At 46.0% G+C, this 17,268-nt stretch overlaps 1 protein-coding gene across 3 annotated transcripts in view; it reads left to right on the top strand.

The window, feature by feature from the left end:
- Positions 1–1,423: 1,423 nt before the first annotated feature.
- The window catches only part of LOC119389988 (protein ABHD11), a 76,402-nt gene continuing 60,557 nt past the window's right edge, over positions 1,424–17,268 (top strand). The window contains exons 1-3 of one of the 3 annotated variants that reach the window (XM_037657481.1): positions 1,424–1,467; positions 12,520–12,673; positions 16,311–16,484. In XM_037657481.1, coding sequence (XP_037513409.1) covers positions 1,439–1,467; positions 12,520–12,673; positions 16,311–16,484 — 357 coding nt within the window. In that variant the 5' untranslated portion in view covers positions 1,424–1,438. Of the gene's footprint in view, positions 1,468–4,490; positions 4,603–12,519; positions 12,674–16,310; positions 16,485–17,268 lie in introns of those variants that run through there. The other 2 variants (XM_037657480.2, XM_049414614.1) reach the window with 2 other exon arrangements.

Genomic DNA, 17,268 nt, shown 5'->3' with positions numbered 1-17,268 from the left:
TACGATGTGAAGTGCACAAGACTTCGTGAGAGCCACTCTTAGCCACACGTGTCCTACAAATCTACAATGCACCGAGGCAATCGCTCACATTTACGCTAGCTCGCTTAGATCAAACGCCAATGTCAGGCGAAAACCATGGATCCAGGGGTGTCAACCACGTAAGTCATTGCAGCTGACGGCGATGAGCAATGGCTGCTTTTTTCAAGAACAACAAGTGGCTGTAATTGTGGTGGTGTTTATTGAACTATAAATAAGAGCTATTGCGTAGTGACCGCCAGCAGCAGCAGTGACCATGATCTATCTATCTATCTATCTATCTATCTATCTATCTATCTATCTATCTATCTATCTATCTATCTATCTATCTATCTATCTATCTATCTATCTATCTATCTATCTATCTATCTATCTATCTATCTATCTATCTATCTATCTATCTATCTATCTATCTATCTATCTATCTATCTATCTATCTATCTATCTATCTATCTATCTATCTATCTATCTATCTATCTATCTATCTATCTATCTATCTATCTATCTATCTATCTATCTATCTATCTATCTATCTATCTATCTATCTATCTATCTATCTATCTATCTATCTATCTATCTATCTATCTATCTATCTATCTATCTATCTATCGCTAGTGCTGGACGCATCTAAAATAACATAAAGTAGCATTGCATCCCAGTCTAACAGGTAATGTTAACGTGATCCAAACGGTTATTGCTCGAAAAAGAAAAAGAATAGCAATAACAAATAACGCCACACCATTGAAACGTATTCACCATAAAATTGCGGCTTGCTTAATAGCGCATGATAATAACTTCCTTTTATAAGCTTCGCGGAAGGTTATCCCACATTTTGCTTCCTTAATATAATAACTTCCTTCTATTAGCTTCGCAAGGTTATACCATATTTTGCTTGCTTAGTAACGCACGAAAATAACTTCCTTCTATTAGGTTCGCAAGGTTATCCCGTATTTTGCTTGCTTAGTAACGCATGAAAATAACTTCCTTTTATTAGCTTCGGAAGGTTATCCCATATTTTGTTCCAGAGTAGGTCAGCAAGCGCTTAAAGGACAAGTTTTTAAAAGCCGGTGTGTTATTCAGCTGTGTCTTCCTGTGTAGAAATGGCGTGGCTGAAGATTTCCTTATTTGGATAGGTGCCTTCGTCAAACTACACGTCATGAATGCGCTGTAATGAATGGTGTGTCAGATTTCTTATCAAGGGCACGTCAGAGCTGAGGTATAATTGACGTTACTTCTGGGTCCTATTTATCGTGTGCATGCCTCAGACGTGTGCATCACATGACTCCAGCTGCTGCGATTTGTCGACTCTGAAGAGGCTGACCACACGTAGCCGTTGCAAAGCGTCAGCGCGTGGCGTTTAGACGCGGCGCCGCGCCACGCGCTGCAAAGCGTACGTGTGGTCATGCCTGAACTGCAAGCGACGCCTAGCATGTAAGCACAGATTTATTATTCGTAGCAGTTAGCATACTGCTCTAATTTTCTCTCGGTACGCCCAAGTGTTTTACCAGAGTCATTCAATGCTTGTTATGCATGCTCACGAAACTGCCGCGTCAGTTTCATATGAGCCAGCGGCCGGCGCCAGAGGCGCAGCTGTGCTTGAGAGGCGATGCGAACGCTGCTATCGCTGGTGTTGTGTGTAGGACAGCCTCAGTGTTTTAGCTTTCTAAACTTCGGCAACGGTCGCTTTGCTTTCATGCTTTTAGCACTCGGCATGCATAAGTACATTACTGAATGCGTTTTCTGTTTAAAAAATGAACACCCGGGAGGAAAAAAAAAAAAAAAACAGCTCAAAACATGCAGCTCGCGGTAGTATCAGCCGAAAAAATACAAAAATTCGGGGATTAACGAAAGAATACCAAGGTATATTTAGGAACGCCGTGACGGGGGACTTCTGAATGATTTTTTCCACCCTTTTACATGTACCTAATTCTCAGCGCACTGGTGTTGTCGCATTTCGCCCCCATCGAAATGCGACTGCCGCGGCCTTGCAAGCTCCTTTCGTCTCAACGCTATACGACACTACGATAGGTACGGCTTTTTAACATTTCCGTCAAGTTAAACACCGTGCATTCGCAGCAAAGTGCCAGTGGTGCCAGTTGTAAACATAGGCAAAAATGCGAGCTGTTACACGCCCATTCGTGTGGCTACGGTGCGGTCTAAACAGGGCGTCGGCGATGCTCGCAGCTCTTCACACGACGGTGGTCGTTTGCATGGTGGTCGCATTGCCGATGAGCGAGATTGAGGTTTGCGCTTCGTGGGGAGATACGAAGGAAGTCCTTCAATAATCCTTGGAACGACGTCAGCCTTCTTCGGCGTTGGTTTGTCGCGTTTCAGGGACACGGAGTCGCCGTTGATGTTAAAGTCATACGCAGTGACAATGTCCGAGGCGTCGTAATAGTTCACACACACACGTGTACATTTCGATTCAAAGTTGAATACGCCACTTTCCTGCCGCGGTATGGGCCGCTTCCATTTCTCGTGCTGCTGCTTGTCTAACCGTAAAGGAAATAACGACACGTACCTTTTTGGTTCCCTTGTAACCGGACCGGCACCGCGGCACGCAACATCTGTTAGACATTAGGCATTTTTAGAATAGCGTACGCTAAGTTAGCGTTAGCGTTTGCGGCCCGCTATTTCCGTCACTTAACGGGAGCCCGCAAGCGGTTAGCGTACGACGCGTGCGCAGTTGCGCGAAAAGCCAACGCAAAGCTTAGCGTACGCTATTTTAAAACTGCCTATTCTAGTCCTGAAACAACGTTCCCGCTAACTTAAACATATCATATCCAGCTGCTTGTCTCGCACAGCCCGAGTATTTTAATACGCGGATGGCGCAGACGATCGCCTCTGTGGCGCAGCGGCGGCGCGTTGCGTCATTTTCGAGCAGCGTATGAAGCACGCCCATAGCGTGACAGTGCAGTTTCGTGACCATAAAGAGAATTGAATGACTCATGGTTTTACTTACATAGTGTGAACCACAGCACTCAGGATAACAAGACCTATCAAATGCACTTGGCAAGGTGGCAGCTCTTGACTGCCATGAAGTCGGCGTTTTAGACGCCGGGCACCGCATATGGGCACTGCATATAAACAAAGGACACTGCATACGCAGCGTCCGCTGTGCGTTGTCGAGCCCGCGCTTCACCCGTAGCAGTTTCCCGCCGACGTTGCCATTTGCGCTGGGCTTTTCTAGCCCGGAGCTTGGGGTCCGCTTGCCGACGTTTACGTTGCACTTCGGCGCGTCGAGCCTTCCGCTGCTCCATCCACTGCTCCGCGATCTCGGCAGGCGTTAAGGTATTACTAGAACTGGTGCCGACGTTGACGTTGGAACTCATGACACCGGCGCAGCCGGAGCAGTGACTGAGCGTGTGCTCTGGCGTGTGTACGACCTAACGCGAGCCTTTTATCTAAACGAGGAGGGGGGAGTGGAGAGGGGGATTGAAGAGGAGGTGTGTGGAGAGGGTTTGCACATGCGCAGTAAGGGTGGTCACGCCGCACACCGTTTGAACTCCGCCATAAGACGCTTCGCATCTAAAAGAGAAAACCGAAGGGAAACAAACAGGGCTGCCCAGCTCCGCATTTTCTTCAGGCTTGGCACCCCTAGTGCGAAGCTCCCTTAATTTTTTTCTTACCTGGAAGACCAGCGACAACTTGTCATCAGGGCCAAGAGGGCAGTTGAAGCCAGAGGGTTCTTGGACTAGGGAGCCCTCCCACCTTAGGGTGATACCGAGCATCGCTCGGAACACTTTTTCACAAATAAACGTTTATTTCTCTCTCTCTTTCTGTTTTGCATGGGTAAGACACATACAAACGCATGTACACACGCACATGCAGAAAGTATGGTTTAACCCTCCCCCCCCCCCCTAAAAATGTCTGGCTTTGCCACCGCACAGCATCCTTGAAGGTAGTCTCGCGTAATTCGCAGTGGCACGCAACTGCACGTCAAGCAGATACTTTAACTTTCGTCCTCGTGATCACTCGGTTTAATTTTCAACGCCCGTGGTACCATTTATCTCACATCAAAATCTGGATACCCGAGATGTGCTCTCACAGATCGAAATGGCGATCTGAGACGGCATGATGACGTCGCACGGTGACGTCATCTTGTGACGATGATTTTTGCATCATTCGAGTTGATGCCGCCGACGCCGACGGTCAATTTTCGCGTCTGATGAGACATCTAAGGCATTCGCCTTAAGAACCCAATCCGACCGGCCGTGTGTCCACGAGGGGGAACCAGATAGCCAGAGATCCCCGCAATACTCCTGCGGCTTGCAAAAAAATACCATCCGAGCAGCTCGGCGATAAAAAAAAGCTCCTCGTGGTGATCTCGAGGTTGTCGACCAGACCGCTCACTTACCTGGCATTTGACACCGGGGTTAAAATGGTGATTAGAAAGCGGGAGAAAACGTGATAGGCAGTGAGGAAAACAACATCGCGGTATAGTGAGAACGTTATTTGGCTCGAGGATCACCGGCACTGCCAACGTGCGGACATGTTTGCACCCACTGCAGAATCGGTCTCATCATCCTGCTTCTCGCAGAAGCAGTGCGAGACAGCCGTTTCCTCGTAAGTTTATTCTCGTTATGTGCGCTCTCTTATTTAATCTTTAACGGCGGCGACGGCTGTAGATCAGGGTGTCGGAACGAAATGTTTTTCGTTTCGGTTTTAGTTTCGTTCCACCGTAAAAAGTTCCGTTCCGTTTCTGTTCCGGAACGAAAAAAAAGTGCTCCGTAACGGTTCGTAACGGTTTCTTCTATGAAAAAATTTGAAGTTAAGATAGTCATGATAAAAACATTGGATTTGTGATATAGTTACATGCCCTCCTCTTAAGAAAGTGGGACAGGGGTTAAACAAGTTCTTCCCACGTTCTTCAGAGGAGCGGAAGTAACTGTACCACGAACTCCTAACAACTAGCACAAACCAGTATACCCTTCAAAGTCATAGTATTTATTTTCTCAAAAGTCAATTACGATTTTTTTAGCGGGCTCAATGCTTTGTGTCGAGTGAGTGAGCACGATTTTAGAAGCAGCCCGTCACTGAGTATACTCTATGATGTGCGAGACCGCTGTTCTGACAAAAAAAACAAAAAACGCCAGGCCTGCTCGGAACACGCGGCACAGTCACAGAGAAAGCTCGAAGAGCGGCCTTTCTAGAGCCTGTTGCAGACTCTCTAGGGGCAACTGATAGAAGTACACATGCAAGGTATCCACTGCGCAATAAATCATCGTAATTTTTCTGAAGTAGCGACGCACCCACTATGCCATTTTTCGTCATCTTTCGGAGAATCGTGGTACCCGCTACACATCTGTAAGGCATTATGTGCACTTTGTGCTGTGGTTGATGATGATGAAGAATTATGGCTGAGCGCTTTGTGACGGGTTGGAAGCATTCAACGACCAACTCGTTGCGCAGTTGGCGGCAATTCACATTGTCTGACGCCAGGTTGTTATTCTACTCTTCTGCCACGCTATATTCCATAAGTTAACACAATTCCTTGCCCGACATGACGCCTGTATAGAGTATTTTTGCGAAGGAGTTACAAGCACCAGCGTGGAACTGTGGTGGAATACTCGACTTCCACGCAGAGGGCGCGGATTAAAATCCCAACCGGTCCTAGAAAGTTGTTTCTCATTTCATTGTGTCTTATTTCACGCGATAGCGGTTACGGACACCGGCGGCGGCGGACAACTATGGCTGCTAAATCGACTGTCAGGCTCATAACAGCTTTCGCTGTAACAAACTTCAGCGCCGACAATGCCCTCTTCACACTGGCCTGCATGACAGGCGTGCAAAAGTGCACTTGCGTTAATATAAACATCTCTGGTTGCCACTGTTTTCGTTTTTCGCACACTTTCAACATATATTTGCTTTGGAATTTCTGTCTGAGGTACGCCTTAATACTGTACCCTGAGATATGCATAACTGCTCACGTCGCATGACCTCAATTGTTCCGGATTGCCAAGTTTTCTGGTGAACCGAAAAACGATTGAAAAAATTCCGGTTTCGCTCCGGAACGAAATAATAGATAAGGTTTCGGTTACGTTTTCGTTCCGGTCAAAAATATCGTTTTTTTTTTCGTTTTTCGTTTTTGGTTTTCGTTCCGTTCCGACACCCTGGCTGTAGTGAACTCGTTAGCTCGCCTTTTGCCACGGTTTCCCTTCGGCAACGCTTTCTGCGGTGTGCGCGCAACGACAACTTGAAAACTATTCTACGTATGTGCACCGACGCCTGTAGAACGCAGGTGTAAAGCTCGCCGATAGGGAGATGAGGGTGCCGATTCTGGCCAGTTCGCTGGAATACGTCCGATAAAATAAAAAGAAGACGGCCTAAATTCAAGGGAATCACTGCGGTGCCAAAGATTGCGCGAATCGTCGGTAGGACGGGACGCCGACGCATACCTGGTTGGTACATAGGGCTCACGAGTCCGTGGAGGAATGGTTCAGTGCGTGGGTGGACGGCGTGAACAGGAGGATGAGAATGTTGAAGGTTGAAGGCGGATCTAGCCTTTCGAGATACGCAGGCAAATCCCACCCGATTTCCTCCTTTCGCGTTATGTTGAAAACATGATCAATTTTTTTTTTTTTCAAGCGAAGCGTGGGCAGGCATGCCAAGGTACTGGCGTTACCTTAGTGCGGCCATCAGTGCCCTGCCTGGTCGCTACCCCGGACATACCTTTATCGGCTCGCGGAATGGCTATTTGACGTGGCCGCAACAGTGGGCTGATCGTGATAGCACAATATCACAATCAGCGATATTGCAATAGTGCAATATCAGAAGTAGTATCACACTATTAATGTTGACATTGGCTATACATTGATATTGGCTAGTGATATTGATATTGACTGATAGTCCAATATTTTACTGATTAGAGACAGACTAAGAAGACGCAGTAACCCACAAGCCCAAGAATAGAGGACATTGAGAGATTTACTTAATTAAAGGAACAGAGCTGATGACTGTATATTCTTTGCACGGAGGATATCCAGGTATGGCTTATACCATTCATTGCAGAGTATAGTGCAGAGCGCGGAGTCTGCAAACACATACCTGCGGATGCAGTTGAGTTATAATAACCGAGTCGAGTTGTATTGTTATCGTTAAATTAGTATTGCATACATTTTAATGATTTATAGTAATTACTGTAATATAGATTGCTTCGTTTAGCTTGAACGTACAATTGGATTGCCGAGCTTCGGACGACCTTCCGTGATCCGTAGAATCTATTATTGGAGTCCAAAATGCACTCTTTAATATGTATAATAACTTTGCACTGTAATCTGCTCGGGTCCTCGCGCTTTTGCTTCCACATTTCCCTACAGGGTGATTCCACGAGAGATCGAACATGCCTGTCCGGTCGCATTTTTTGTTTTGCCTGGGTTTTTTATATGTTGTGTGGGCACATTCAAAGTGCACGGAACTGAAAATTTTATTTCCAAGAAACGCTCCCAGCGCGCCAAAAAAAATATTTGAAGGTGGCGGCGCATGCCTCCTGTTTTTGCTCACTGCATTGTTTTCGGATTTCACGGCCGAATTTAGCGCGAACTATAAATGATGTGCCGAAAATTTCTTTTGCTGGTTTTAATACGCATTACTGTGAATTACATCCATGCTTTTTTTTATGCCGTCCTCAGAAAGAAGAAAATGTGAAAAAATGGCAAACACGGCCGAAATCAAAAAAGGGTCCTAAGTTTGAGGCGCCTTGGCGCCTTTACTATTTCAAACAGAAACTTGAAAACAGTGTCAACTATAGAAAAGAGCCTTTGCAACATTTATACGGAAGCTGATTTTCCTACGGTCAGCGCAAAAACAAAAAAAAATTGTTAAAGAAGCGAGTTTTTTCAAAAAAGTACATTTTCAAAAAATAAAATAAAAAAACTCCGGTCTCAATTTTGACGGCAATTTTTTATCGAAGAGCGCTTATGTCAATGAACACACGGTTTTAATATCATATGTCCTCATTTGCTTTGTTTACGAGATATAACTGGCCAAAGTGACCCTTGCTGTGAGTGCTCACTTCAGTGCGACTGATGGTTGTTAATAGCTTGCATTGTGCGTAAATCGCAGTTTTATTTATTCTGCTGCAGCAAAACCTTGCTCTGGTGGCTTTTCGTCAAGAAAAATGTGTTCTCAGATTTTATTTGTGTCTAGCGTGTGCAAAAGTGGGCTGCTGCCGCCCTCTAAATGGCTCACGTGTAAACAGTTTGCAGCCTACAATCTCGCCTACAATCATCAGAGGGAAGATGGGCGCGCCTGTTCAAGATATCAACCGCTTCTTCTTCCTGAAGGAATGCCTGGTCTACCTCATCGCGGTTAGATGTAGACAGGTTTTCCTTGAGGAGCCTAAAGCAATGCAAGCAGACCTCGCAGGTGTCGCGAAGATCCTCAGCCTATGACAGTAGCTTCTGGAGGTAGGCAACAACAAAAAGAGCAAAGAAAAAAAATTTGCGCGACGAAAACTTTTTCCTCAGCAATCTTCTTTTTGTGAACGCGTAAATAATCGGCACAGAACAATCGGACGTAGCCATGGGCCGCGCGCATCGCGTGTAGTGAACAGCTAGACCTAGAGCAAGCCGAAACGTTTATACTGAACGGCGCCGCACAAATTATCTCACATCTGCGCAGCTGTCATGAATGCCTTTCCAGAACTGCTTACAGTTTAACATTTTATGACTAAGGGTGTCTAAGCGCTTTGGGCTGTAATATTTAATTTGTAGGCCGCACTCATTGTCAAAACTAAGGGTAATGTCCGTCTGGTGCCACCAATGACCTTTGCTGTCCTCGACGTGGGAAAGCACTTAAGTAAAGTAGCAACAAAACATCATCAATAGGGAAGCTTCGGCCACTCATGGCTTAATCATGCCGCACCGCACGTTTTCTGGCTGCTGAAACGCTGAGGTAAAGGTCGAGATGATACAGGAAGACGTTATCTGCGACGCCGAAAACATGTGATTGCGGGAAGTGAGATAAACGGCTCGGAAATCATTGAGCTAACTTTTTACAAATGTTGTTTAGGCACAATGTGCGTCGAATGGGGAAGATGGTTAGAGCGTACAATGCATGTAATGGAAGGGAAGCAAGCAGGCAGTGAGAAAACAACTGCATAACAGCGCGCCTGCTGATTGTGGCATTTAGTTACAGATTAAGTTGGCCTTCGCTGCATACAGATGCTTTATTCTGTGTGCAAGGAGAATTTTGACAAAGTGACCTAAACCATGTGTTCGCGGTGTCTCGCGTGCTTCTGATTAACGAATACTGGCGGGTAAGTTGAGGTTGTAAGCTGCAAACTGCGTACGCGTTCGGCCTTTAGAGAGCGGCAGAAGCCTATCCCCACACACGCTAGACATAATTTAAAGTTTGAGAATGCATTTTTCTTGACGACAAGACACCAGAGCAAGGTTTTACTGCAGGAAAATAATTAAAACTAGATTTAAGTGCAATGCAAGCTGATGACAACTATCGATCGCACTGAAGTGAGCACACACAGCAAGGGTAATTATGGCCCGTTAAATCTCGTGAACAAAGCAAATGAGGACATACATATTAACATGGTGTTTTCACTGACATAAGCGCTCTTCGACAAAATGTCAAAATTGAGGCCTGAGTTGTTTTATATTTCGAAAATGTACTTTTTTGAAAAAAACTCGCTTCTTTAACTATTTTCTTCTTATTTCGCGCTGCCTGTAGGAAAACGATCTTCCGCATAAATGTTGCAAAGGCTCCTTGAAATACTTGGAAAAAAGCATGGATGTAATTAACAGTAATGCGTATTAAAACCAACAAGAAAATTTTCGACACATCGTTTATAGTTCGCGTTAAATTCGGCCGTGAAATCCCAAAACATTGCAGTGAACAAAAACAGGAGGTCTGCGCCGCCACCTTCAAATACTTTTTTGGCACGCTGGGAGCATTTCTTGGAAATAAAATTTTGGGTTCCGTGCACTTTGAATGTGCCCACATAACATATAAAAAAACCCAGGCAAAACAAAAATATCGATCGGACCGGCATGTTCGATCTCTCGTGGAATCACCCTTTAGAGGGCGGCAGCAGCCCACTTTCGCACACGGTAGAACCAAATAAAATCTGAGAACACATTTTTTTTGACGAAAAGCCACCAGAGCAAGGTTTTGCTGCAGCAGAATAATTAAAACTGCGATTTAGGCACAATGCAAGCTATTAACAACCATCAGTCGCCCTGAAGTGAGCACTCACAGCAAGGGTCACTTTGGTCAGTTATATCTCGTAAACAAAGCAAATGAGGACATATGATATTAAAACCGTATGTTCATTGACATAAGCGCTCTTCGATAAAAAATTGCCGTCAAAATTGAGACCGGAGTTTTTTTTATTTTATTTTTTGAAAATGTACTTTTTTGAAAAAACTCGCTTCTTTAACTATTTTTTTCTTTTTTTGCGTTGCCCGTAGGAAAATTATCTTCTGCATAAATGTTGCAAAGGCTCTTTTCTATAGTTGACACTGTTTTCAAGTTTCTGTTTGAAATAGTAAAGGCGCCAAGGCGCCTCAAACTTAGGACCATTTTTTGATTTCGGCCGTGTTTGCCATTTTTTCACATCTTCTTCTTAATGAGGACGGCATAAAAAAAGCATGGATGTAATTCACAGTAGTGCGTATTAAAACCAGCAAAAGAAAGTTTCGACACATCATTTACAGTTCGCGCTAAATTCGGCCGTGAAATCCGAAAACAATGCAGTGAGCAAAAACGGGAGGCATGCGCCGCCACATTCAAATATTTTTTGGGTGCGCTGGGAGCGTTTCTTGGAAATAAAATTTTCAGTTCCGTGCACTTTGAATGTGCCCACATAACATATAAAAAACCCAGGCAAAACAAAAATTGCGACCGGACAGGCATGTTCGATCTCTCGTGGAATCACCCTACAGTCCCCTTGACATATTATCAACATTAATTCAAACGAGAACAAATCTAAAGCTACCATCACTATGCAATCGCGTTTTCATGTCCATCTTTGTGGCGGTGATCGCGTATTCAGCGTACAAAACGTGCACGTGTGGCTACGCAGTGCTTAGAAGACAGCCACAAAGAGGCAGAGATGATAATTTATGCAAATCATCTTTATACGGCGCCGACGTGGACGCGGCCCGCCTCGGTCTGAAAAGACCGGGCTTCAGGACTCTTAATAAAGTTTTGTGAATGAATGAATCTTTATACGGCCCACTTTACTCCTCTCTTCTTACCAAGTCACGAACAAAATGCCCGTCGCATTCTTATGTATACATAGTTACATGTGAGAAGTATCCTCATTACTTTTTTCACCTTTAGCGTTTCAGTTTGTGCTGACATTACGTGGGCCTATACTTTAGATAGGCGAACTTTCGATAGCAAAAGCCTAGAGTACGCATATGTCCCACCACGGTGTAAGAAAAATAATTTAGGTGTGGACACTCCGGCCGACGGCGCGTCCACATAATGTTCGCCTCTTTCCTCCTCTCGGCCCCCATGTCGCAGCGCCTCCCACGCAACCGCGGCCGGCGCATGTACTATAGAAGACGAGCTGCGTGCGTAGCGTCCGTATCGGCGTTGCGCACGTGAGAAGTCAGCGAGCAGAAAGACTGCTCACGCGCTCTAAGCAAGACGCCGCGCTTTTACGTACGCAACGCTGTTAGGGACGCGTTCGCCGCACGTCGCATTTTTCGGTCGCGAGCACGGTCGCGAGAAACGCGGTATACGTTCCTTGCTCTAGTTGCTAGCGTGCACGGTTAAAAAAAATGCAATGAGGTGAAAAAAAAAATGAAGAAAAACGCGCGTTCGCCTCGTCGCAATAGGTTTCTTAAGCCCCCATGTCGCAGCGCCCCCCACGAAACTGCGGCCGGCGCATGTATTAAAGGCGAACATTATCTGGACGCGCTCTCCTTCGCGGCGGGCGGAGAGTGTCCACACCTAAATTATTTTTCTTACACCGTGGTCCCACTAAAAATTTGTTTCCTTTTTGTTTTTATTGTCGTGGAAATCATACTCATCTAGTAGATGAGTAGCACTCACATCTCCTACATGTGTAGAAAGGCGTACACAGTGGCGTAGCCAGGAGGGATGGTTCGAAGGGTTCAAACCCCTCCCGCCCTCCCCCGAATTTTCTGACATTTCATATGCGCATATAGTGTATATATATATATATATATATATATATATATATATATATATATATATATATATATATATATATATATATATATACCCCGCCCCCCTTCTTCAGAAAAACATTTCTGGCTACGCTTTCCCCTAAGCTTTTTTCTTAGCTTAACTCTAAATTTTCCCCTGAGCTTTCTGCTAAACTCCCCTGGTTCTGAGGCTCTGCATATAGTCTGCACCATAGATCCCTATTAAGACTTTATTGAACACAACGAGTTACAAATGTGCACGTGTTACATGCGTGCTTCACCTGTTTTATGCAGTAATAGAGAGAAAACTTTCAAATTAAAAGAAGTTTCCGCTTTTTTTTTCTTTCAGGTCAAAGGCCGTGCCGCTAGCGTACACGCTTTACGAACCGCAGGATGCTGGGTCGACCAAAGCGCCGCCTATCATATTCCTGGACGCTATCCTCGGTGTTAGGAGTAGTTGGAGCGAGCTTTCGCAGGCCATCGCTACTCAAACGGGACGAAATGTAAGTTTCGTATTTTAAATGAGCTCATCATTTCTTTCAACGCAGCACTTAATTGAAATGCCACAAAAACGCTGCTACGGTTCCGGAATGTTTCCAGACGAAGTGACCATCTGTGATACAGAGCAGAGAACTTTCACTACGGTGGTGACACTCAAAACTGTCCTCCCTTCACTAAATTTTATGTTTTCACCCTCTTCTACTATAATCTATAATCTATAGTGACCATAGGACGTTCTGGGCACAGTATTAAGGTCCCCAATACAAGGTAGCGAGCAGACATAGTTCTTGTCATTCCCACTCTTTGTGCACAATTTTTATTGCTGTTTCTTTCTGTCGCTATCAAATAACAGACTCCGTGCCGCATAGTATTCACGGTCGCTCTTGCACATCTTACATACGTGTGCTTTATATTCTACAAGTAGGTTTTCCTCTTTTAAACTCGAACGTTTTCGCCACGTGTCGTTCGCGTTCGATGTCCCGGGACCGTACACGATATATATATATATATATATATATATATATATATATATATATATATATATATATATATATATATATGTATATATATATATATATATATATATATTTATTTACAAATACTGCAGGCCCTGTTCGGGCCCAAGCAGGAGTGGGTAACAAATGTCAGTGACAAAATCAGAATAAAAAACACAATGAAAATACAATACAAGATACGAAATTTCAGAACATTCTCAACATCAGGGAAAAATATAATTAATACATAGCAATAATGGCATTCATACAGAAATATATATATATATATATATATATATATATATATATATATATATATATATATATACCGTATTGCATAACACGACGCGAACGGACCATGATTAAAGGACGTCGCATTTACTAATTGACATGCATTCCTTGTTGCAGCAACCGACAGCCCCCCCCCCTCCCCCCGTGCGTCGCGTCTGTGTCTGATGACGCGGCCACGCACATTACCCCCGTGTCTGCCCACGTGTCGAAGAGAGGCAGATGATGTGTACAGGGCTTGACCAACTGCAGAATGCGAAGTTCTGAGACACTGTCCCCCCCCCCCCCCCGCCCCTCCCCCAATGATAAAAAAAAACACTTCATGCGAGAAACGGCTTATTTGCGCTGATCATATTTCTCGGGTCTACGGTCCTTTGCGAGAGCACCCGCGGCTATCGCAGTTCAGTGTACGCGCTTGCTTCGTATGTGTTCGTCTCTCTCTCTCTCTCTCCGTCCGCCGCGGTGGATCAGTAGTTACGGTGCTCGCCTGCTGACCCAAAGGTCGCGGGTTCGATCCCGGCCGCGGCGGTCGCATTTCGGTGGAGTTGAAATGGTAGAGACCCGTGTGCTGTGTGATGTCAGAGCACGCTAAACAAAACCAGATGAGAAGGAGGAGGAGAGGTTGAGGAAAGGAAAAGGCGCAACTTCTGCAACCCTAATTGGGAGCACGGCTCAGCGCCAAAACCAGATGGTCGAGATTGCCGGAGCCCTTCACTACGGCGTGCCTCATAATCGTATCGTGGTTTCGACTCCTAAAACAACAGATATTATTTCTCTCTGTCTGCCCCACCGCTCCACTTCTTTTATTCCCGCGCTACCTCCCCCGTACAGCGTGGCCAACAGACTAACCTCATTGCTTTTTTATGCATTCTCTCTCTCTCTCTTGTGGGAATTCAGGCGTCCGCGCCAGTGGCTCGACGCCATCTTTCCTTGGAGAATTCTCGTGTCCCTCTCCTCTCGACCGGACGGGTGGCAGCTGGCCATAAATCGCCGTCACTTTGCTGCCACCCCGCCCTCGAAGGTTAAACACGGTGTCCCATTGGCCCAGTTTTGGCGGGATTTGGACCTTGCTCGCGCTCGCCTAGAAGCAGCGGGCGCGCGCCGAGGTTCGAGAGAGACCACTTGGGGACCTCGAAGGGTGCGTACGCGTTTTGGCCGCTCCGGCCGGCGGCGATCCTTTGTTCTTTGTTCTTCGCCGCCGGCCGGCGGTTACGTCGTTTTGTCGGGGCTCCGGCCTCAGCGGGCGCGCGCTACCCTCCGCGGTCTCGAAGTCCAGAGGCAGCGCCTCGCGATCGTGCACCGTATGTTCCTTTTAAGTGTTGCTTTATCTGTTCTGTGTCTTCTGCTCTGGGGTGCGAGATCGCGGGAGCGCTGGCCGAAGGGTAGGTCGGCTCTCCAAACCTGGTTCTTTCTTTGTTCGTTTTGTGGGTGTGCCATTCGCGGTCACATTTGGTAACAATTGTATTAGCTGATTGGTGTCCTGTGTAACTATCTTACGCGCGATTGGTTGTAACGAATTATTGATCTCTTGTACTAAAATCCCGGCAATAAATCGCTAATTTGGAGAGTGTCGCCTAGGGTCTCCCTCGCTGCGCGCGATGGCTCGCCGTCCCTTCGCGGTGACGGGGCCGAGTTCTCGCGCGCAGCAGTTCGAACGGTGCACGGGCGCGGGACGAACGAGGACGCGGCGCCCTGCATGAAGCTCCCAGTGCTCGAACCCGCGGTGGTGCTTGGCACGACGACACCACACTCTTCAGTTTTGAGCGCAGCGATAGAGAGTCAAACAGTTAACTATGGAAGAAGCTGGGCCGTAGACCATATATACAAAAATCTTCACTCTTCGAAATATGATGCTGATAACGTGTGCACGCTATGTAACGTTACGTGCCTGTTCCTAGATAATGTCTATGTTTCTTCATCCTCTTTGTTCGACTGCTACTCGACTTTTCATTCTTATGATTCAAGTTATGCCGTAATGCACGGCACAGTGCCAAATAAATAACTTTCACAAACGTATCGCTCCATACATTAGCTGGCTTGCACTCGAAAGGTAACACGGTGTTCAAGATCTCCTTCGTGGTATGGTTTGGTGACGCAAGAGCAAGCATGTGGCTACGCTCTTAAGTGGCCACTACTAAGTTTTTCGCTAATGAGGTTTAGTTAATTAGTGCTAATTATGTTTCTAACTAGACAAATACTCCTCTAATCATTCAAATATCTAAGAGGCATGTGTAGGCATGTTCAAACTACATCTAACTGCGCTATTTTCAGTAGCGTACTAATTATGTGCTCATTTTTTTCCGGCTGATAAAGAAAGCACGCGAAATATGAAAAATAACAAGTGACTACGCTCCCAAGAGGTGGGAGAGTAGTCTTGACTTGCTACCTCACAGTGATCCTGTTTGAGGGCGCTGCTTCCTGATGCGCGCTGCAGTCTGGTCACGTGTAATGTTTCAGATTTCGCGAGCTTTCTTTCTTAGCCAAAAAAAGCCAGCACGCAATTAGTACGTTGTTGAAAATAGCGCAGTTAGATGTCATTTGAACATCCCTACATATGACTCATTGACATTTTAATGATTAGGTATTTTTTGAGTTAGAAACATAATTAGGACTAATTAACTAAACCTAATTAACGAGAAAGTTAGTGTGGCTATTACAGTATACTGGGAACAATATGCACTAGGTGTGCTTCGCGTAACGACGTTCCTTTTTTTTCGATCATGCTGCGTGATATTTGGGACACCATGTATATATATGTGTGTGTGCTGGTGTATGCATACGAATGCATATAGTCAATCCGCTGTGTCCGTTCCTAAGAACGACTGACGAAGAGTTGGCGGCTGAATGGCGCTCCCAGGTGTACGCTGTGGACGCACGCAACCATGGAGATAGCCCGCACGTACCAGATTTGGACTACGCGCTCATGGCCGCCGATGTCGAGCTCTTCATGCGTGATCACGGGCTGCCAAGAGCTGCCTTCGTCGCCCACAGCATGGGCGGCCGGACGGCGATGCGCCTCGCCCTCACCAAGGTCAGTGCGCGTGCGACATTTGCAGTTAGAGTACTAGTTAGAGTGCATGACGTTGCAACAATGTGCATTTGGAAACAAGGACGTAGCCATCCTCTTCTTTCTTTTTTTTGGGGGGGGGGAGGGGGGAAAGCTTTGACTCCCCCCCATCCCCCTTGCCAAGCCAATGGGCATGAACACTCCGAATATTGCTCTATTTCGGAGCTTCGATGCCTTCTTGCAAGTTACGCATACGGATTCTTGGATGTGGGCGCGTAAAGACAAGGACGAAGGGAAGAAAGTACACACGCACTGACGCTACTGTGTTAGCAAAACATCACTGTCGTTTAGTAAAAAGGAATTGCTAAGGCTTCTCTTGTTGCCGGGTGTCCAGAAGCGTTCAATTTCTTCGCAGGAAGTTTTGAGCCCTGTCATGTTGTTGATTGTGTTGTTGGTTTTTTTCATGTCTTTTTTTTCGTGTTTTCTGCAGTGGTGAGGTGGATGTCGTGTGCAAAAATAGGCATATTAGTCGGCTTGGTCATTGAAATAAACAATCTCGTTGTCAGCAGCGCCAGTGTGTGTGTACTTTCTCTTCCCTTCGTGCTTGTCTTTTCGCGCCCACATCCAAGAAGCATGACAGACCAACAAGCCCGTATGGCTACCCTCGTTAATTACACTTACGGAGCTTGGAGGGCTCTGAAGGGGGTGGCAGTGCAAAAAAAGGGCGGGGGGAGGGGGGTGTTCAACCCCTAATATTTCGTCCCACATCCCACCCCCCATCTGGCTACCACGACAGAGGGCCAAGAAA

The sequence above is a fragment of the Rhipicephalus sanguineus genome, chromosome 4, assembly GCF_013339695.2.
Source record: "Rhipicephalus sanguineus isolate Rsan-2018 chromosome 4, BIME_Rsan_1.4, whole genome shotgun sequence".
Taxonomy (NCBI): domain Eukaryota; kingdom Metazoa; phylum Arthropoda; class Arachnida; order Ixodida; family Ixodidae; genus Rhipicephalus; species Rhipicephalus sanguineus.
This window is presented reverse-complemented; position numbering and strand designations above follow the sequence as displayed.